General features: G+C 41.3%; 1 protein-coding gene across 2 annotated transcripts in view; it reads right to left on the reverse strand.

Moving 5' to 3' along the window:
* The window catches only part of ULK2 (unc-51 like autophagy activating kinase 2), a 55,579-nt gene extending 43,036 nt beyond the window's left edge, over positions 1-12,543 (reverse strand). Inside the window, exons 1-3 of one of the 2 annotated variants that reach the window (XM_017861976.1) lie at positions 12,501-12,543; positions 11,766-11,854; positions 2,974-3,145 (exon numbers count right to left, since the gene is read on the reverse strand). In XM_017861976.1, the coding sequence (XP_017717465.1) occupies positions 2,974-3,133 (160 nt within the window). In that variant the 5' untranslated portion in view covers positions 3,134-3,145; positions 11,766-11,854; positions 12,501-12,543. Of the gene's footprint in view, positions 1-2,973; positions 3,146-11,765; positions 11,855-12,500 lie in introns of those variants that run through there. The other variant, XM_017861977.1, reaches the window with a different exon arrangement.
* Between the last annotated feature and the right edge of the window lie 5,566 nt (positions 12,544-18,109).

Below are 18,109 nucleotides of genomic sequence, written 5' to 3' on the forward strand. Positions count from 1 at the left end.
TCAAAGAGGCTTGCTGTCAATGAGACGTTCTCATGTACAGAGCTCTCAAACAACTTTCAAATTCTCCATCCTCAAGAAGCATACAACAATATACTGCATGTTGAAATAAGAACAATACTCGGAGAAAAAACTTCTGAAAATTTAAAACATGAGGGCATAAAATAAAAACTCCCTAAAAGGGTAAGAAGAAACATTAATGAAATTAAATTAGAGCAATAAGACAAAAAGATGGAAAATCAGGCCAAAAAAAAAGATAAAAATCAGCTGGGCACTCAGGTATTTGTTATACATTACTTTTAAACTGTATAGTTGTTTTAAACATCTTGTATGTATGATACGTTTCACAATAGCACATTTTTAATCATTAAAAAGAAGGGCGAGATCAACTGTAACAAGTGTGTATACATCAGGATAATGAGGAATGAGAACTGACCCCTAGGATTTGGCAGCAGGAAGATCTTGACAGGAGCAGTTCTGAAACATTTACACCAGCACACACAAGAAAAAAGACAACTAGAATAAAACAAAAGATGTGAATGCTCTTTATATAGAAAAGTATAAAAATGTATCAAAACACATTAAAGAAACCTAAATAAGTGGAGAAATACACATTCCTAATTAGGTGACTTAATATTGTAAAGAACCTACCTGTCCCTGAATAGGTCATACTATACAGTCAATGCAATTCCCATCAAAATGCCAAAATGGTTTTCATAAAATTATCGAGCCGAAATTAAACTATATGTGGGGGGAAAGGGCCAAGAATAGCCAGAGTGATTCTGAAGAACACTGAAATGCTCTCTGCCCCTCCTTCCCTCCCTGACCACACACACATACTGACACACACAAATTTAAAAATTATTATAATATAGACAAAAAAAAGAAACCCCATCCTGTATTTCAAGCTGACATGACAAACGTGGCATGACAAACGTTGACACTGCATATCAGTGGAGAAAAGACAAATATTTAATAAATAGGACAACTGACCAATCTCTACCTTGCTCCATCTACAAAAATGAATTACAGGTAAAATTATATGTAAAAAAAAATCTTTAGAAGAAAATATAGAACACCATTATAACACTAGGGCTGCATGAAAAAATTAGTACAAGTTGTTTGTACCAATATATTACAAAGTTGTAGATATCTAGGTTTTCAGTTAGAAGAAGTTCTGGGACATGTACACAAGAATGTCTGTTATAATATATATGTATTTTTTGAGACAGCGTCTTGCTCTGTTGCCCAGGCTGGAGTGCAGTGGCACAATCATGGCTCACTGCAGCCTCAAACTCCCAAGCTGAGACTACAGGCATGCACCACCACACCCCACTTTCTATTTTTGGTAAAGGTGGGGTCTCGCCATGATGCCTGGCTGGTCTTGAAATTGGGGGTTCATGCGATATCCTCCCACTTCAGCCCCCAGAGAAGCTCTGACTACAGGTGTGCACCACCACGCCTGGCTAACATTTTTATTTCTGTAGAGAAAAAATCTCACTATGTTGCCCAGACTGGCTTCAAATTCCTGGGTTCAAGCAATCCTTCCTCCTCAGCCTCCTAAACTACTGGGATTACAGGTTGTGAACCACAATGCCTGGCTCATTACATTTTGGATAGTGAAAAGGTAGAAATAACCCAACTATAAATCAGTAGGGAAATGGATAAACTGTGTTTTAGTTATATTATACAACTATACAATTCATATATTAGAATGAATTTCGCATTTAGAATATTTACAAAATGCAAAAAATCTAAAATCTGAAATGCTTCAGTGAGCATTTCCATTGAGCATCATGCTGGCACTCTAAAAGTTTCAGATTTGGGGGCATGTCAGATTTTCTAATTTGGCAGGCTCAACCTGTAACTGTAAAAACACAAAAATCTTAAGTATGGATACAATTACATGTAGAAATACAAAATCTACAGGAAGAATATACCCCTGGCAAGAGCAGAAAGAGAAAAGGCACTTTAGCTATACTTACAGCATTTTTTTGTTTTGTTTTTGTTTGTTTTTTGAGACAGAGTCGCTCTCTGTCACCCAGGCTGGAGTGTAATGGCACAATCTCGGTTCACTGTAACCTCGGCCTGCCGGGGACCCCAGTACTCCTGGAGGAGGTTCAAGCAATTCTCCAGCCTCAGTCTCCTAAGTAGCTGGGATTACAGGTGCGTGCCACCATGCCTGGCTAATTTTTGTATTTTTAGTAGAGATGGGGTTTCACCATGTTGGTCAGGCTGGTCTCAAACTCCTGACCTCATGATCCCACCACCTCAGCCTCCCAAAGTGGTGGGATTACAGGCATGAGCCACTGCGTAGGCGACTTACAGCATTTTATATATTTTAAAAAGACATCTAAGACAAATACGGCAAAATACTGACCTATATAAAAGTAACACAGCCTAGTGGGTACTTTGTGTATATGCTCTATTATTTTGTTTAAAATGTTTCACGATTTTAAAAGTTTTAATTACCTTTGGTAAAGAAATAAAACCACTGTACTAGATGACTTTTAAAGGTAACTCTCAGTTCTCATAATGCTGGTTATAAACTGCCACAGCACTGCTGTTGTGGTCCATGTTTTCCCTTCCGCAGCCAGCTAATACTTAATTACATTCAGCCTAGGGATTATGGTCTTCACAACAACTAGCACAGTGCCTAGAATGAGCATCTACTAAATAAGTACTCATTCACTCATTTACTGGTTTCTCTGTTTCTGTTTGGATACAAATAGAATTTGAGATCATTTCCTATAAAGTTTTCATGTACCTTCAGAATCCAGACTTACTGTTTAATAGAAGATGATGATTGAGCAAATTTTAGAAAGGTAGGAATATAATTCTGAGAATTTAAACAACTAAATAAAATGCTCATTTGAAAAGATGCCCTATGCAAGAAAGTGTAATATACGGGTTTAAAAAAGATGCTAGTTTAGTAGATTAAATAATATAATGTGTACAAGTAGAAAAGATTCTCACATGAGTGGTCTGACGAGATGTTGTGTGGCACCAAAACAAAGTCATCCGTGTCACAAGAAGAATTCTTGCTACTAGTACTGGCAGAATCTTTGGAAACTTGTAGATAGTTGGGAGGACCCAATGGTGGGGAAGATAAGTTTTCTTCCTGAATATGCTGCATATCTGGAAGGGACTAAAATTAACAACATAAAATTAAAACTGGCCTAATAATCAAATACAAGTCAGAATAGTGACTAGACTAAGGAAATTTCTTTTTTTGTGATGGAGTCTCACTCTGTCGCCCAGGCTGGAGTCCAGTGGCATGAACTTGGCTCACTGCAAGCTCCGCCTCCCGGGTTCACGCCATTCTCCTGCCTCAGTCTCCCAAGTAGCTGGGACTACAGGGACCCACCAACACGCCCGACTAATTTTTTCTATTTTTTAGTAGAGACGGGGTTTCACCATGTTAGCCAGGATGGTCTTGATCTCCTGACCTCGTGATCTACCTGCCTCAGCCTTCCAAAGTGCTGGGATTACAGGCATGAGCCACCGTGCCCGGCCTAGACTAAGGAATTTTTTTTTCCCCCCACAAAAGTGGGCATAAAGTCCAATTCCATCTAAGGTTTCAAAAAATCTCTCTGGAAAAGCTTTCCTTTAGAAAACCTTTCTTTCAAAAGTGTTTGCATAAAGACTTCTAAAATGTCTTCCAAAATGGTACTTAAAATATATCATACCACTTATCCACATGTACTTGCCTCCCTCTCCTGAAGTTTTGAGAAAGTGAATTTTATCATCACAGCATCCCCCAGTTCTAGCTCATGGACTAACAAAGCAGATACTTAATAACTCGACACTTAATGACTAAACACAAAATGTCCAGAGACTTTAAATTAATGACATCTTACACACACAAAAGTTTTAAATATATAATGAAGAAAAATTACAAGGAGGAAACCAAGAGACCACATTATGTAAAAAATTAGACGAATCAGGAAGGGTGCCTGCACTTAAGACCAGAAATATATTTATAGACTTGGAAAACCTTACAGGTGTGCGTGTGTTCCTCTTGTTTTTGTTTTATCAGGGGTAGTAGTTGATTTGTTAGTAGGAGATAGAATAGGAAGAGAAGAAAACCATGTAAATATATTTAAACAAATACTTAGAGCTAACTAGCTACGTATCTTTTGTCGTTTATCTAGTTCAAGGACCCTAGTTGACAACTCATTGAATATCTTGACTATACAATGGTTTTCTACAACAATGAACTTCATAGCTTATTGTGTTAAGCCCCTATTAACTTGTTTCATCTTTGCCTTTATTTAAGGAAAGGAAAAATACTATATTGTGTTCTTTAAACCCAAGCCTTAAATACCTGGTTCACTGCTGCTGCTCCTCTGAATGTCACTGTGCCATGGTATCAGTCACTGATACCAGTTATTTTCATGTGTGTGACATGCACTTGACACAATCTCTCCTTATCACTTTTTGAAGAAACTTTGTATCTCAAAGTAACAAAGGGAAAGGAAGATGAAAGAACTAGCACTACTGAGCCTCAACCATGGGCTAGGCACTGTTAAGAGCTTTCCATGTTATTTAACTTTAGACCTATTGTGAACTCCATTTCACACATAAATAAACAAAGTTCAGACAGGTAATTTGCTCTAGATCACACAACTAAAAAGGAGTCAGGCTGAGATGTGATTCTAAGTATCTAACTCCACAATTTCTTTCCAGTGGTTTAGGCAGGAACTTTCCCAGTTTCTTCTCCCGCTATTTACAAAATTACCTGCATCTCCAATCACCCTGGTCGTTCTTCCTCATAACAGTGGAAGAGATGCTTCTCTTCCATGGGAGCTTCTCTCTCCACCTGTGCTCTGCATTCCATGCTCCTCTACGTCCCCAGTAACCTAGAACAACTTCCCTCGGCTCCTGACATTTTCACACTCTCCCTTTATTATGGCATTTTTCCCCTCTGTAGATAACCATGTTTAACTTTCTCACATCTCAAATCCCTACAACCCTCTCGAATTACCATCTCTTCTCCATTTCTTTTCTTCTTCTTCTTCTTTTTTTTTTTTTGAGATAGAGTCTCAGTGTGTCACCCAGACTGGAGTGCAGTGGCATGATCTCAGCTCACTGAAACCTCTGCCACCCAGGTTCAAGTGATTCTCCTGCCTCAGCCTCCCGAGTAGCTGGGATTACAAGCGTCTGCCACCATGCCTGGCTAATTTTTGTAGTTTTAGTAAAGATGGGGTTTCACCATCTTGGCCAGGCTGGTCTTGAACTCCTGACCTCATGATCCACATGCCTCAGCCTCCCAAAGTGTTGGGATTACAGGTGTGAGCCTGTAAACATTCCTTGAAATTATCATCTTCACTGACTCAAATTTGTCACATCCTATATATTCCTTAATTCAACACAACCCGCTCTGTCTTCAATCCTTGAATAAAATTGCCTTTACTAAGATTATCAATAATTTCTATTGCCAAGTCCAGCAGGTACTTCCCATACTCCTTAAGGTACTTGAACTTTCTGCTCCATCTGTACCGTGGCCCATTCTTCTCAACACTCTGCCCCTTCATTCAGTGACCCTGCAATGTCTTGTTTTTCCTCCTACTTCTTGGGGACTCCTGAGTCTCTTTTGTGAGCACATACTTCTCATCTGCCCCTCAAAAAGGAGGAGCAGAAGAGTACAGAGTTCCCCATGAGCCACCCTGGGCTCCTCACGCTTCAGTTGTTGTATTTATCCGAGCGACCATGCTCACCGTCCCTCCTACCTTTAACTACCACTCACAGAATGATGGTTCCCACTTTTTGATCTCCAGCCAGGATTCTCTCTGACGAGCTCTAGATCCCTTTGTTCACTTGCCTATACAACACATCCATGCCTGTATGTTAACTCTCACCTTTATATTCCAAAGCACTGCTCCCCAAGTTCCCTCAGAGTGACCTTGCCAGTCAGCCATTGTCACCAGCAAAGTCTCACTCTTCCTCAGGTCCCAAGTTCAAGCAATCTTCAAGACCTGTGCGCTCTTTGCCTTTCTCTTACCTGACTCTTCTCCTTTCCTACTGCCGCCTTAGTTCAGGCTTTGTTCTCAAAACAGTAATGACAAAAACAACAATAATGATGATAAAAGGTGCAAGGGTCTCAAGGTGTTCTCTCTCCGCTAGTGGAGACCTCTGTATTTCCTCTCTCACTCCAACCTAGTCCTCCACCCTGCTTTTGTGAGAATCTAGCTAAAAAACACAGTGGATCACAGCACTCTTCACTTTAAAATCATTCCAATGGCTCACCACAACTTTTTTTTTTTTTTTTTCAGATGCAGTCTCGCTCTATCACCAGGCTGGAGTGCAGTGGGGTGATCTCAGCTCACTGCAACCTCTGCCTCCCAGGTTCAACCAATTCTCCTGCCTCAGCCTCCCGAGTAGCTGGAACTACAGGCGCACCCCACCATGCCCAGCTTAATTTTTGTATTTTTAGTAGAAATGGGGTTTCATCATGTTGGCCAGAATGGTCTCAATCTCTTGACCTCGTGATTCACCAGCCTAGGCCTCCCAAAGTGCTGGGATTACAGGTGTGAGCCATCGGCCTGGCTCACTACAACTTTCAAGAATGCAGCTGAAATTCATTTGCTTGACCTCCAAATACTGCCAGGGCTCTACCTCTCTAGCTGTCTTTTCCCTTCACCCATCACCAATGCTCTCTACATCCACCAAACTGATCTACTGAGTACATCCTTGTCCTTTCTGCAGTGATGGAAGAGGCCTATATTTGAGCTATGCACCATGGGAGCCACCAACTAGCTAAGGCTACTAAGCACTTGAAATGTGGCTGGTGTGAATAAGAAAGTGAATTTTAAAATTCACTTAATTTTAACAAATTTAAATGTAAGTGGCCATGGAGAGCTAGAGAGTTCCTTCAGTGGCTCACGCTTTTATGACTTCATGTACGGAAATTCTTCTGCTTACAATATCATTCTTTCACTAATTGATCTAGCAAACTTTCTTCAAAACTCAGCTCAAACAATCCCCTCTTCTGAGTAGCCTTCCTAAATCTTTAGCCTAATTTTGATTTCCCCAATCACATTACCATAGGCAATGAAGATACATATACATATGCTTCTAGCAATGATTGAGCTACCTACCTCTTCTCCATACAATTAAATTAAAACCCCCTTAATGTCAGGGACCTGACATTAGTATAAACCAGAACATCACACAAAGTAGGTAATCAATAAATGTTATAAAATGAATAAATAGGCTGGGCGAGGTGGCTCACACCTATAATCCTAGCACTCCGGGAGGCTGAGGCAGGCAGATCACCTGAAGTCAGGAGTTCGAGACCAGCCTGGCCAACATGGTGAAACCCTATCTCTACTAAAAATACAAAAATTACCTGGAAGTGGTGGTGCATGCCTGTAATCCCAGCTACTCAGGAGACTGAGACAGGAGAATTGCTTGAACCCAGGAGGTGGAGGTTGCAGTGAGCCGAGATCGCGCCACTGCACTCCAGCCTGGGTGACAGAGTGAGACTCCGTCTCAAATAAATAAATAAATAAATAAATAAATAAATAAATAAATAAATATTCAAGATTTACCATCTAAACAGCATTTAATCTCCAGTCAGTATCATAATTAAAAGAGTGATTTGGAGATTTTATTGTTTATAATTTTTTGTTTTGGGGGGGCCTAGAATTTTTCTAGAATAAAATAGCAGCTAGATATTTACATGAGAATGTAAAAANAATAAATAAATAAATAAATATTCAAGATTTACCATCTAAACAGCATTTAATCTCCAGTCAGTATCATAATTAAAAGAGTGATTTGGAGATTTTATTGTTTATAATTTTTTGTTTTGGGGGGGCCTAGAATTTTTCTAGAATAAAATAGCAGCTAGATATTTACATGAGAATGTAAAAACGACAATGCTATATCGCATGCCTGCGTATCTCAAGCCTCTGTATGAGTCTACACCAGTCCTAGAAAGAAGGAAAGGGATGCATATATGAAATCATCTTATTTTCGACACGTTATGTTAAATATAAGGTCTATAAAACCACCCCATTTTCCAATCCCAGTAACTGGAAACTATATACAAAGATTTGCACTTCCCTTTTTTCCCATTTTCTACTATATTTCCATTTTTTAAAAAGGCTTCCTAAAATGGTGTTTATTGGTTGGTTGGTTGGTTGGTTTTTGAGACAGGGTCTCTCTGTACCCACGGTGAAGTGCAGTGGAGCAATCATAGCTCACTGTAACCTTGAAGTCAGAGGCTCAAGCACCCAGCTAATTTTTAATTTTTTTGTAGCAATGGGATTTCACCATGTTGCCCAAGCTGGTCTCAAGCAGTCCTCCCACCTCGGCCTTCCAAAGTGCTAGGATTACAGGTGTGAGCAAGCACATCCAGCTGACCTTATCTGTGTTTTTTTTTTTTTTTTTTTTTTTTTTTTTTTTTTTTTGAGACGAAGTCACAAAGTCTCACTCTGCAGTGGCACAATCTCAGCTCACTGCAACCTCCGCCTCCTCGGTTCAAGCGATTCTCCCACCTCAGCCTCCCAAGTAGCTGGGATTACAGGTGCATACCACCACACCCGGCTAATTTTTTGTATTTTTAGTAGAGACAAACTTTCACCGTGTTGGCCAGGCAGGTCCCAAACTCCTGATCTCAAGCGATTTACTCATCTCGGCCTCCGAAAGTGCTGGACTACAGGCATGAGCCACTGAGCCCAGCCCAACCTTATGTTTTAAAGAACTCTAATGAATAAGACATAAAAAGGATATGTTTATGCCAGTGACCTATTTTATTGTTGGTTTTTTTTTTTGAGATGTAGTCTCGCTGTTACCCAGGCTGCAGTGCAGTGGTGTGATCTCGGCTCACTGCAGCCTCTGCCTCCTGGGTTCAAGTGATTCTATTGCCTCAGCCTCCTGAGTATCTGGGATTACAGGTGCACGCCGCCATGCCTGGCTAATTTTTGTATTTGAAAAAACACAGAGACAGGGTTTTGGCATGTTGGCCAGGCTGGTCTCAAACTCCTGACCTCAAGTGGTCCACCCGCCTCAGACTCCCAAAGTGCTGGGATTATAGGCATGAACCACCACACCTGGCCATTTTACTGTTTTTCGTTTGTTTTTTTATTGAGACAGAGTCTTGCTCTGTTGCCCAGGCTGGAGTGCAGTGGCACGATCTTGGCTCACTGCAACCTCCACCTCCCAGGTTCAAGCAATTCTCCTGCCTCAGTCTCCTGAGTAGCTGGGACTACAGGTGCGTGCCACCACGCCCAGCTAATTTTTTGTGTTTTTAGTAGAGATGGGGTTTCACTATGTTAGCCAGGATGGTCCTGATCTCCTGATCCAGCCACCTCAGCCTCCCAAAGTGTTGGGATTACAGGCTTCGAGTCACCGCGCCCCGATGGTTATTTTTTTTTTTTTTTTTCAGTAGAGGCAGGTTCTTACTATATTGCCCAGGCTGGCCTTGAACTCCTGGGATCAAGCAATCCTCCCATTTCAGAATCCCTTACAGCTGAGTCTACACTCATGCCCAGGCACACCTGGCTAATTTTTTTTTTTTTTTTTTCAGTAGAGATGGCTAGTCTTGAACTCCTGGGATCAGTCTTCCTGCCTCAGTAAAAATAGGTTTGTCCACCAGAGTTTCTAACACCTAAAAAAGGCCTTCTCTTTCTCCTGCCTCTCTTCACTCCTCCAGTTAGTTCTACATTCAGCTACTCCTTGGCAGCCCTAACCTGGCTGCTATTTTGTTCTCTTTCAACCAACAAAAACCCCAAAATGCTCTCTCCAGTCAAAGAAAATTTCCAGTTCAACGTCCTCCCTGCTGGCCTCTCATCCCTCAGTCACACTATCATCCCACAGGCTCCTTTATGTTTGCTCTCCCAAAATTAGATTCTTCCCTGTTCTTTTCTCTGGCACAAGCTTTGCTTTTCATATTACATTGTGTCAAATATATGGTTCATAATAATGGCCACAATTTATTGAGAATTTGCCATGGCTAGGCACTTCCCACACATTACTACCAGGACCCTGCAAGCAAAAGTTAATCAAGCCTATGGTCCAGATGAGGACACCATGGCCCACCTCTCTAACTGACCAGCCCAAAGTCACTGAGTGGGCAAGCAGCAGGGCTAGGATTGGTGCCAGCATGCCTGGCTCTTAATTTTTTTAGTTGACCAGAACGTAAGTCTTATTAACATAATCTGCTTTATCTGCTTGGTATGAATTTGCAGGGCTGCGTAAGAAACATTTATTGCCAGTTTTGAGACTTGTCTGTTTGCAACAGGCTACATCTGCATCTGCTTTACCTAACAGTTGCCACCTCCTGCATTATATACTATGTGTCAGACCCTGCATGCAGTAAGTGCTTGCACTCACTTATCCCTGAAGAACCCTACAAGGTAGGTAAATTACACTCACTTGATATACAAAAAAAGGTGTCCTCGTTAGTATAACAGGTAAGGCACATGGAGGCTGCAAGTCTCATCCACTTAAACCTCTGAGTTGCCTCACTTTTATGGCTCCCCTACCTTTGTGCCAGAGGCATTCAAGAAATTGATGTCTGGGGCCGGGTGCTGTGGCTCATACTTTGGGAGGCCAAGGTGGGCAGATCACTGGAGGTCAGGAGTTTGAGACCAGCCTGGCCAACATAGTGAAACCCCATCTCTACTAAAGATACAAAAAAGGCTGGGCACGGTGGCTCACGCCTGTAATCCCAGTACTTTGGGAGGCCGAGGCGGGTGGATCACAAGCTCAGGTGTTCAACACCAGCCTGACCAAGATGGTGAAACCCTGTCTCTACTAAAAATACAAAATTAGCCGGGCGTGGTGGCACGTGCCTGTAATCCCTGCTACTCAGGAGACTGAGGCAGAGAACTGCTTGACCCCGGGAGGTGGAGGCTGCAGTGAGCCGAGATCGCGCCACTGCACTCCAGCCTGGGCAACACAGCGAGATTCTGTCTCAAAAAAAAAAAAAAAAAAAGAGGTACAAAAAATTAGCTGGGTGTGGTGGTGTGCACCCGTAGTCCTTGCTACTTGGGAGGCTGAGGCTACAGAATCACTTAAACCCAGTAGGCGGAGGTTGCAGTGAGCCAAGATTGCGCCACTACACTCCAGCCTGGGTAACAGAGCGAGACTCCATCTCAAAAAAAAAAAAAGGAAAAAAAAAACCTAAGAGGAAAGCTAGGTAAAACCCTGGGAGAGTGGAGTAGGAAGTGACAAGACTGACCAGAAGGCCTCAGGATTAGGAAGAAGTACTGAAATGGGAGGGAACACAGCCATGAAGAAAATGGCTTGGGAGCTTCAGCGAAAGGAAGAGGTTTGAGTAGAAGCCACCTTAAAGCGCCAAAAATCATGATTAAGAGAATCTTAAGTCAGTGAAATCTGGCTCAGAGGTGACTCCTCTATCAGTAGAAATTCCACATACAAAAAAAATCCAAGCTCATGTCTATAGCATTCATATAAAATAAATATTTATTGCCTATCCACCTGTAATGGGTACTCTTTGTAAGTATCATCACCAAAACACCATAGGGTATAAAAAGGTGATACTACTGTACTCACTGTTCAGAGGAAAATGGCCCAGAGAGGTGATATTTCTTTCTGGAGCTTACACAGTAACATATGGGCAGAGGTCCAAATACTGGTCCATTTGACCTACCTATAATGTTCTTTCTCCCAAACCTCAATTGCATTAGTAAACATCACACATAAAAAGAATATCCACAGTGTATGTTCATGCTCCATTTGAGAACAGAAGTAATAGCACTAACTCTGAAACTATTTTTAATAAAACCAGAACTTACTGGTGGAGAAGCAAAACGACAAGATGGAGAGCTGCCACAGGAGCTTCCAGAGACAGAACCAGAATACACGGGCACTGGAACTGGGCAAGCTAGAGGAAGAAACACAAATGAACTACATCATTTTGTAGTGCAGTCACATGACCTGTATAATAGAAACACCTGCCAAAACCACTACACCTTTGTGTTCCCCGAAAATTTGCATTCACCTATTTATTACCACATCTGCTGATGAAACTAAAAATGCAGCAATTACTAAAACTATTTCAACTTTGTTTCAAAAGGAAAAATAGAACAGTTATTCAACAAACACAATCATAGGTATCTAAGAAAACCAGGCCAGGCACAGGGGTTCACTCCTATAATCCCACCACTTTGGAAGGCTGAGGCAGGAGGATCACTTGAGGTCAGGAGTTTGAGACCAGCCTGGCCAACATGGTGAACCCTCGTCTCTACTAAAAATACAAAAATTAGCCAGGTGTGGTGGTACTCGCCTGTAATCCCAGTTACTCCGGAGGCTGAGGCAGGAGAATCACTTGAAACCAGGAGGCAGAGGTTGCACCACTGCACTCCAGCCTGGGTGATAGAGCAAGAATCCATTTAAAAAAAAAAAAAAAAAAAGTAAATTCAATGAAATTTTAAGAGGCACAATAAAAGATTAATTTTGTAATAAAATAATTAATTTTCCTAAAGCTTGCATTCATTCTTTAAGTGAAAATACAAAAAATGGGTACTCACATTTTTTTACTGGAACTTGCTCAAGAAAAGGATGGCTAAAAAATGCTTCTGTAACAAGAAATGAGAATGTAACCTTTAAAGAGACAGTGACTAAAATATCAACCAGGTTATTTTCTCAACGTATTCAACACAACGTCTTTGAGATCAGAATTTAACTTCTTTATATAGCCTCCATTTCCTTTAAATATAAAAGCATATTTTTTATAAATCCTCTATAAAAATTATTTTTATAATCATATAAAATAATGAATCAACAAATTTTAAGTAATTATGAATTTTCAAAACATCTATCACCAACACAACATACTCTGATGCTACTTACACAGACATGTTCTCTAACATATGCCACCCCGCAGTGGACAGCCCCACAGGAGAACTGTGATCTCCAGGCCCGTGTAGAACCCATGTGAACTACAGCTGTTAATTGTCCTAAGAAGAAATTGAGGCAGCTGATTTATACAACAAACTATCCTTTGCCCCTAGATGTACTCCTAATGCTGGTTTCACATTAAAAAGAGAAAAAACTGGCCAGGCATGGTGGCTCACGCCTGTAAGCCCAGCACTTTGGGAGGCTGAGGCGGGCAGATCACCTAAGGTCAAGAGATTGAGACCATCCGGGCTAACACGGTGAAACCCCATCTCTACTAAAAATACAAAAAATTAGCCAGGCAAGGTGGCGGGGGCCTGTAGTCCCAGCTGCTCGGGAGGCTGAGGCAGGAGAATGGCATGAATCCCGGAGGCGGAGCTTGCAGTGAGCTGAGATCGCGCCACTGCACTCCAGCCTGGGCAAGAGTGAGACTCCGTCTCAAAAAAAAAAAAAAAAACTACAAAAATAATACATTCAATAGTTGTTTCACTATTGACAATAATTCTCATGGTTAACTTCTCAGCAACTCTCAGCTTAACTTCTCCCTAATAGGTATAAATATTTCCAACTACATGAACTTAATTTTATTCCAACTTTACAAACATTAAGAAAACAGGTATTCAGACCATTTCATCTTTTCCCTGACATGGAAACAATTACAGCTATCCTCTACTGAGTATTCGACATTCACTAAGACAATGAACTGGGTGCTTCAAAAACCTTATCAGAGGAAATATATCCTCCTATCATGGGTAAGAAAATTAAAAGCACACAAAGACCACGTTTCTTGTCCAATGTCAAAGAGTTAGTAAGGTGAGGGACTAGAATTCAAATTCCAGTCCATCTTATTTAAATACCAATGCGGATTTCCATATTATACTATGCATTAGCAAACCAAAATCCTGGAGTATATTTCCACAAATCTCTGTTAGTATCACAACTATTACTACAGGAAAAGTCACTTTTTTCCCTAAAAACTACAAGATCAGGGTTAATTTGCTAAGTACTTTCATTAAACATGTCTTAATGATTTCTCTGGTCTGACATTTTCAAGTATTGCTGTTTGTATCTAAGATAAGAATTAGGTTGGGCCGGGCGTGGTGGCTCACGCCTATAATCCCAGCACTTTGGGAGGCGGAGGTGGGCGGATCAGCTGAGGTAGGGAGTTTGAGACCAGCCTGACCAACACGGAGAAACCCTGTCTCTACTGAAAATACAAAATTAGTGGGCATGGTGGCAAATACCTGTAATCCCAGCTACTCAGGAGGCTGAGGCAGGGGAATCGCTTGAACCTGGGAGGCAGAGGTTGCGGTGAGCCAAGATCCTGCCATTGCACTACAGCTTAGGCAACAAGGGAGAAACTCCGTCTCCAAAAAAAAAAAGCAACTTCCAAAAACTCTAAGACAAACTGAGGAGACCCACACAGAGATACAGAATCAAACTTTCAAAAGACAGAGAGAATCTTGGAAATAGCAAGAGAGAAGCAACTTGTAATGTACAGGGATTCTTAATAAGAATATCACCCAATTTCCCATCAGAAATCTTGAGGCCAGAAGGCAGTGGGATATTATCTAAAGTGTTGAAAGAAAAAAAAAAAGTAAACTGAGAATTCTACATTCCACAAAACTGTCCTTCAAAACTCAGGAAGAAATTAAAATATCTCCAGAAAAACAAAAGCAAAGGGAATTCATTACCATAACAAGACCTCCCCTATAAGAAATGTTAAAGAGAGTACTTCAGGTTGAAATGAAAAGAGCTAGACGGTAAAGAAAAGCCACATGAAGACATAAAGATCTCTGGAAAAGATAAATGCAACAGAAATTTAAAATCTAATAGTACTGTAATTTTGGTTTGTAATTTTACTTTTCACTTTCTACAGAGTTCAAAAGACAAATGCATTAAAATTATTATAAAGACATAATTTGTGATATCAACATAAAGGGGGGACAGACCAATACAGAAGTAGTTTTTGTATGCAACTAGAGTTAAGTTAATATGAATTCAGTAACTTTAGATGTTATATGTAATCCCCAGATAACCACAAGGAAAATTATACACAAAAGGCAATGAGAAGGGAATCAAAACACATCACTATTAAAAAAAAAAAAACAACACAAGAGAGCAGTAATGGAATAAATGTGGGACAAAAAAGCTGTAAGACATAAAAATAGTGAAATGGCAAAAATCTTTCCTTATCAGTAATTACTTTAAATGTAAATAGATCTCCCTAGGCAGAGATTGGCAAAGTAGATTAAAAGGAAATAATCCAACTATAAACTGTAAACAGAGACTCCCTTTAGGCCATGTGAGGTGGCTCACGCCTCTAATCCCAAGCGGATCGCTTAAGCTCAGAAATTCAAGACCAGTGAAACCAAAAATACAAAAAACTTAGCCAGGCATAGTGCTGCACATCTGTGGAACCAGCTGAAGTGAGAGGATAGCTTGAATTTCGGACACCAAGGTCGCAGTGAGCTGAGATTGTGCCACTGCACTCCAGCTTGGGTGAAAGAGTGAGACTCCGTCTCAAGAAAAAAAGAAAAAAAAAAAGAAAAAGAAAAAGAGACTCACTTTAAATTTAAAGACACAAATATATTGAAAGCAAAATGATGGAAAAAACTATTCCAAGCAAAAGAGAAGTGCAAGGTTGGCTATCAGACAAAATAGAATTTGAATTGAAAACTGTTATAAAAGACAAAAAGTACATTAAATAAGGCCAGGTACAGTGGCTTAAGCCTGTAATCCTAGCACTTTTGGAGGCTGGAGGCAGGTGGATCGTTTGAGCTCAAGAGTTCAAGATCAGCCTGGGAAACATGGTGAAACCCCTCTCTACAAAAAAATACAAAAATTAGCCAGGTATCGTGGCTTGCACCTGTAGTCCCAGCTACTTGGGGGGCAGACATGAGAGGATCGCTTGAGCCCAGGAGCAGAGGTTGCAGTGAGCCAAGATTGCACCACTGCGCTCCAGCCTAGGTGACAGAATAAGACCCTGTCTCAAAGAAAAAAAAAAAAAAAAAAAAAGGGCTAGGCGCTGTAGCTCATGCCTGTAATCCCAGCACTTTGGGAGGCTGAGGAGGGCGGATCACAAGGTCAGGAGTTCAAGACCAGCCTGACCAAAATGGTGAAAACCCGTCTCTACTAAAATACAAAAATTAGCTGGGCGTGGTGGCAGGCACCTGTAGTCCCAGCTACTCGGGAGGCTGCTGAGAGCAGGAAGACTTGCTTGAACCTGGGAGGTGGAGGTTGTTGCAGTGAGCCGAGATCACATCACTGCACTCCAGCCTAGGCAACAGAGACTCCGTCTCAAAAAAAAAAAGACATTAAATAATGATAGAAGGGTCAATTAACCAAGCAAATTTAAGATTTATAAACATCAGGGCCCCAAAATACATGAAGCAAACATTGACAACTGAAGTGACAAGGAGATTTGTACAACAATAGTTGAAACTTCAATATCCCACCTTCAGTAATGGATAGGATAGCCAGATACAGCATCAATAAGGAAAGGGAGGCACTTAACAATGCTATAAACTAACTGGACCTAACAGACACACACAAAGTACTCTAGTCTCCGAGAGCAGAGCATATATTTTTCTTAAGTGCACGTGAGACATTCTCCAAAACAGACCACACCTTAGGCCACAAAACAAGTCTTAATAAATTTTTTTTTTTAATCAGAGACAATGTCCCACTCTGTTTTTCAGGCTGGAATGCAGGGGTGCAATTAGCTCATTGCAGCATCAAACTCCTGGGCTGAAGCAATCCCTCTTACCTCAGGCTCCCAAGAAGCTGGAACTAAAGGTGCACACCACTACACCCAGCTAATTTTTAAAATTTTTTGTAGAGACAGGTTCTCACTATGTTGCCCTGGCTAATCTTAAACTCCTGGCCTCACGCAGTCCTCCTTCCTCAGCCTCTCAAAGCACTAAGGTTACAGATATGAGCCACCATGCCTGGCCTATAAATTTCAAAAGACTGTAATCATGGTGATTGATTATCTTTTCCAATCACAATGGAATAAAAGTAGGTATCGAGGGCTGGGCACAGTGGTTCATTCCTGTCCTTTCGAGATTCTGTTCAAAAAAAAAAAGAAACTAGAAATCAATAATAGAGGAAATAACGGGAAAACCCACAATATGTAGAAATTAAACAAAACACTCTTGTTTTAGTCTGTTTTCACACACTATAAAGAACTACTTGAGGCCGGGAGCAATGGCTCATGCCTGTAATCCCAGCACTTTGGGAGGCCCGGGCAGGCTGATCGCTTGAGAATAGAAGTTCAAGACCAGCTGGACAACATGGTGAAACTCGGTCTCTACTAAAAATACAAAAATTAGCCAGGCGTGGCAGCACGCAGCTGTAATTCCAGCTCCTCAGGAGCCTGAGGCAGGAGAATCGCTTGAACCGAGGAAGTGGAGGTTGCAGTGAGCCAAGATTGCTCCACTGCACTCCAGCCTGGGTGACAGAGCTCTGTCCCTAAAAAAAACAAAACGAAACAAAAAAACAACCTGAGACGGGCCAGTTTATGAAGAAAAGAGGTTTAATTTAGTTCTCCATGGCAGGGGAGGTTTCAAAAACTTACAACCATGGCAGAAGGCGAAGGGGAAGCAAGCATGTCTTACCATTGCAGAGCAGGAAGGAGATGTACCACACTTTCAAACCATTAGATCTTGTGAGAACTCACTATCGCGAGAACAGCATGGAGGAAATCCGCCCCTTTGATTCACTCACCTCCCACCACGCCCCTCCCCAGACACATGGGGATTACAACTCAAGATGAGATCTGGGTGGGACACAGAGCCAAATAATACTAACTCTGAAGCAACCATTGAGTCAAAGAAGTCATCAAGGGAAATGAGAAAATATCTTGAAACAAATGAAAATGAAAACACAACATACTAAACTTACGGGATGTAGCAAAAGCAGTAGTAAGAGGTAAAAATATACCTGTAAACACCTCCTTTAAAAAAGAAGAAATGGGGCCACATGCAGTGCCCCACACCTACACTCCCAGCACTTTGGGAGGCCAAGGCGGGCAGATAACTTGAGGTCGGGAGTTCAAGACCAGCCTGGCCAGCATGGTGAAAGCCCGTCTCTACTAAAAATACAAAAAAATTAGCCAGGTGTGGTGGTGGGCACCTGTAATCTCAGCTGCTCCGGAGGCTGAGGCAGAAGAATTGCTTTAGCCCAGGCGGCGGGGGTTGTAGTGAGCCCAGATTGTGCTGCTGCACTCCAGCCTGGGTGA

Source organism: Rhinopithecus bieti, unplaced genomic scaffold (genome assembly GCF_001698545.2).
Source record: "Rhinopithecus bieti isolate Rb0 unplaced genomic scaffold, ASM169854v2 scaffold_63305, whole genome shotgun sequence".
In the NCBI taxonomy this organism is placed as follows: domain Eukaryota; kingdom Metazoa; phylum Chordata; class Mammalia; order Primates; family Cercopithecidae; genus Rhinopithecus; species Rhinopithecus bieti.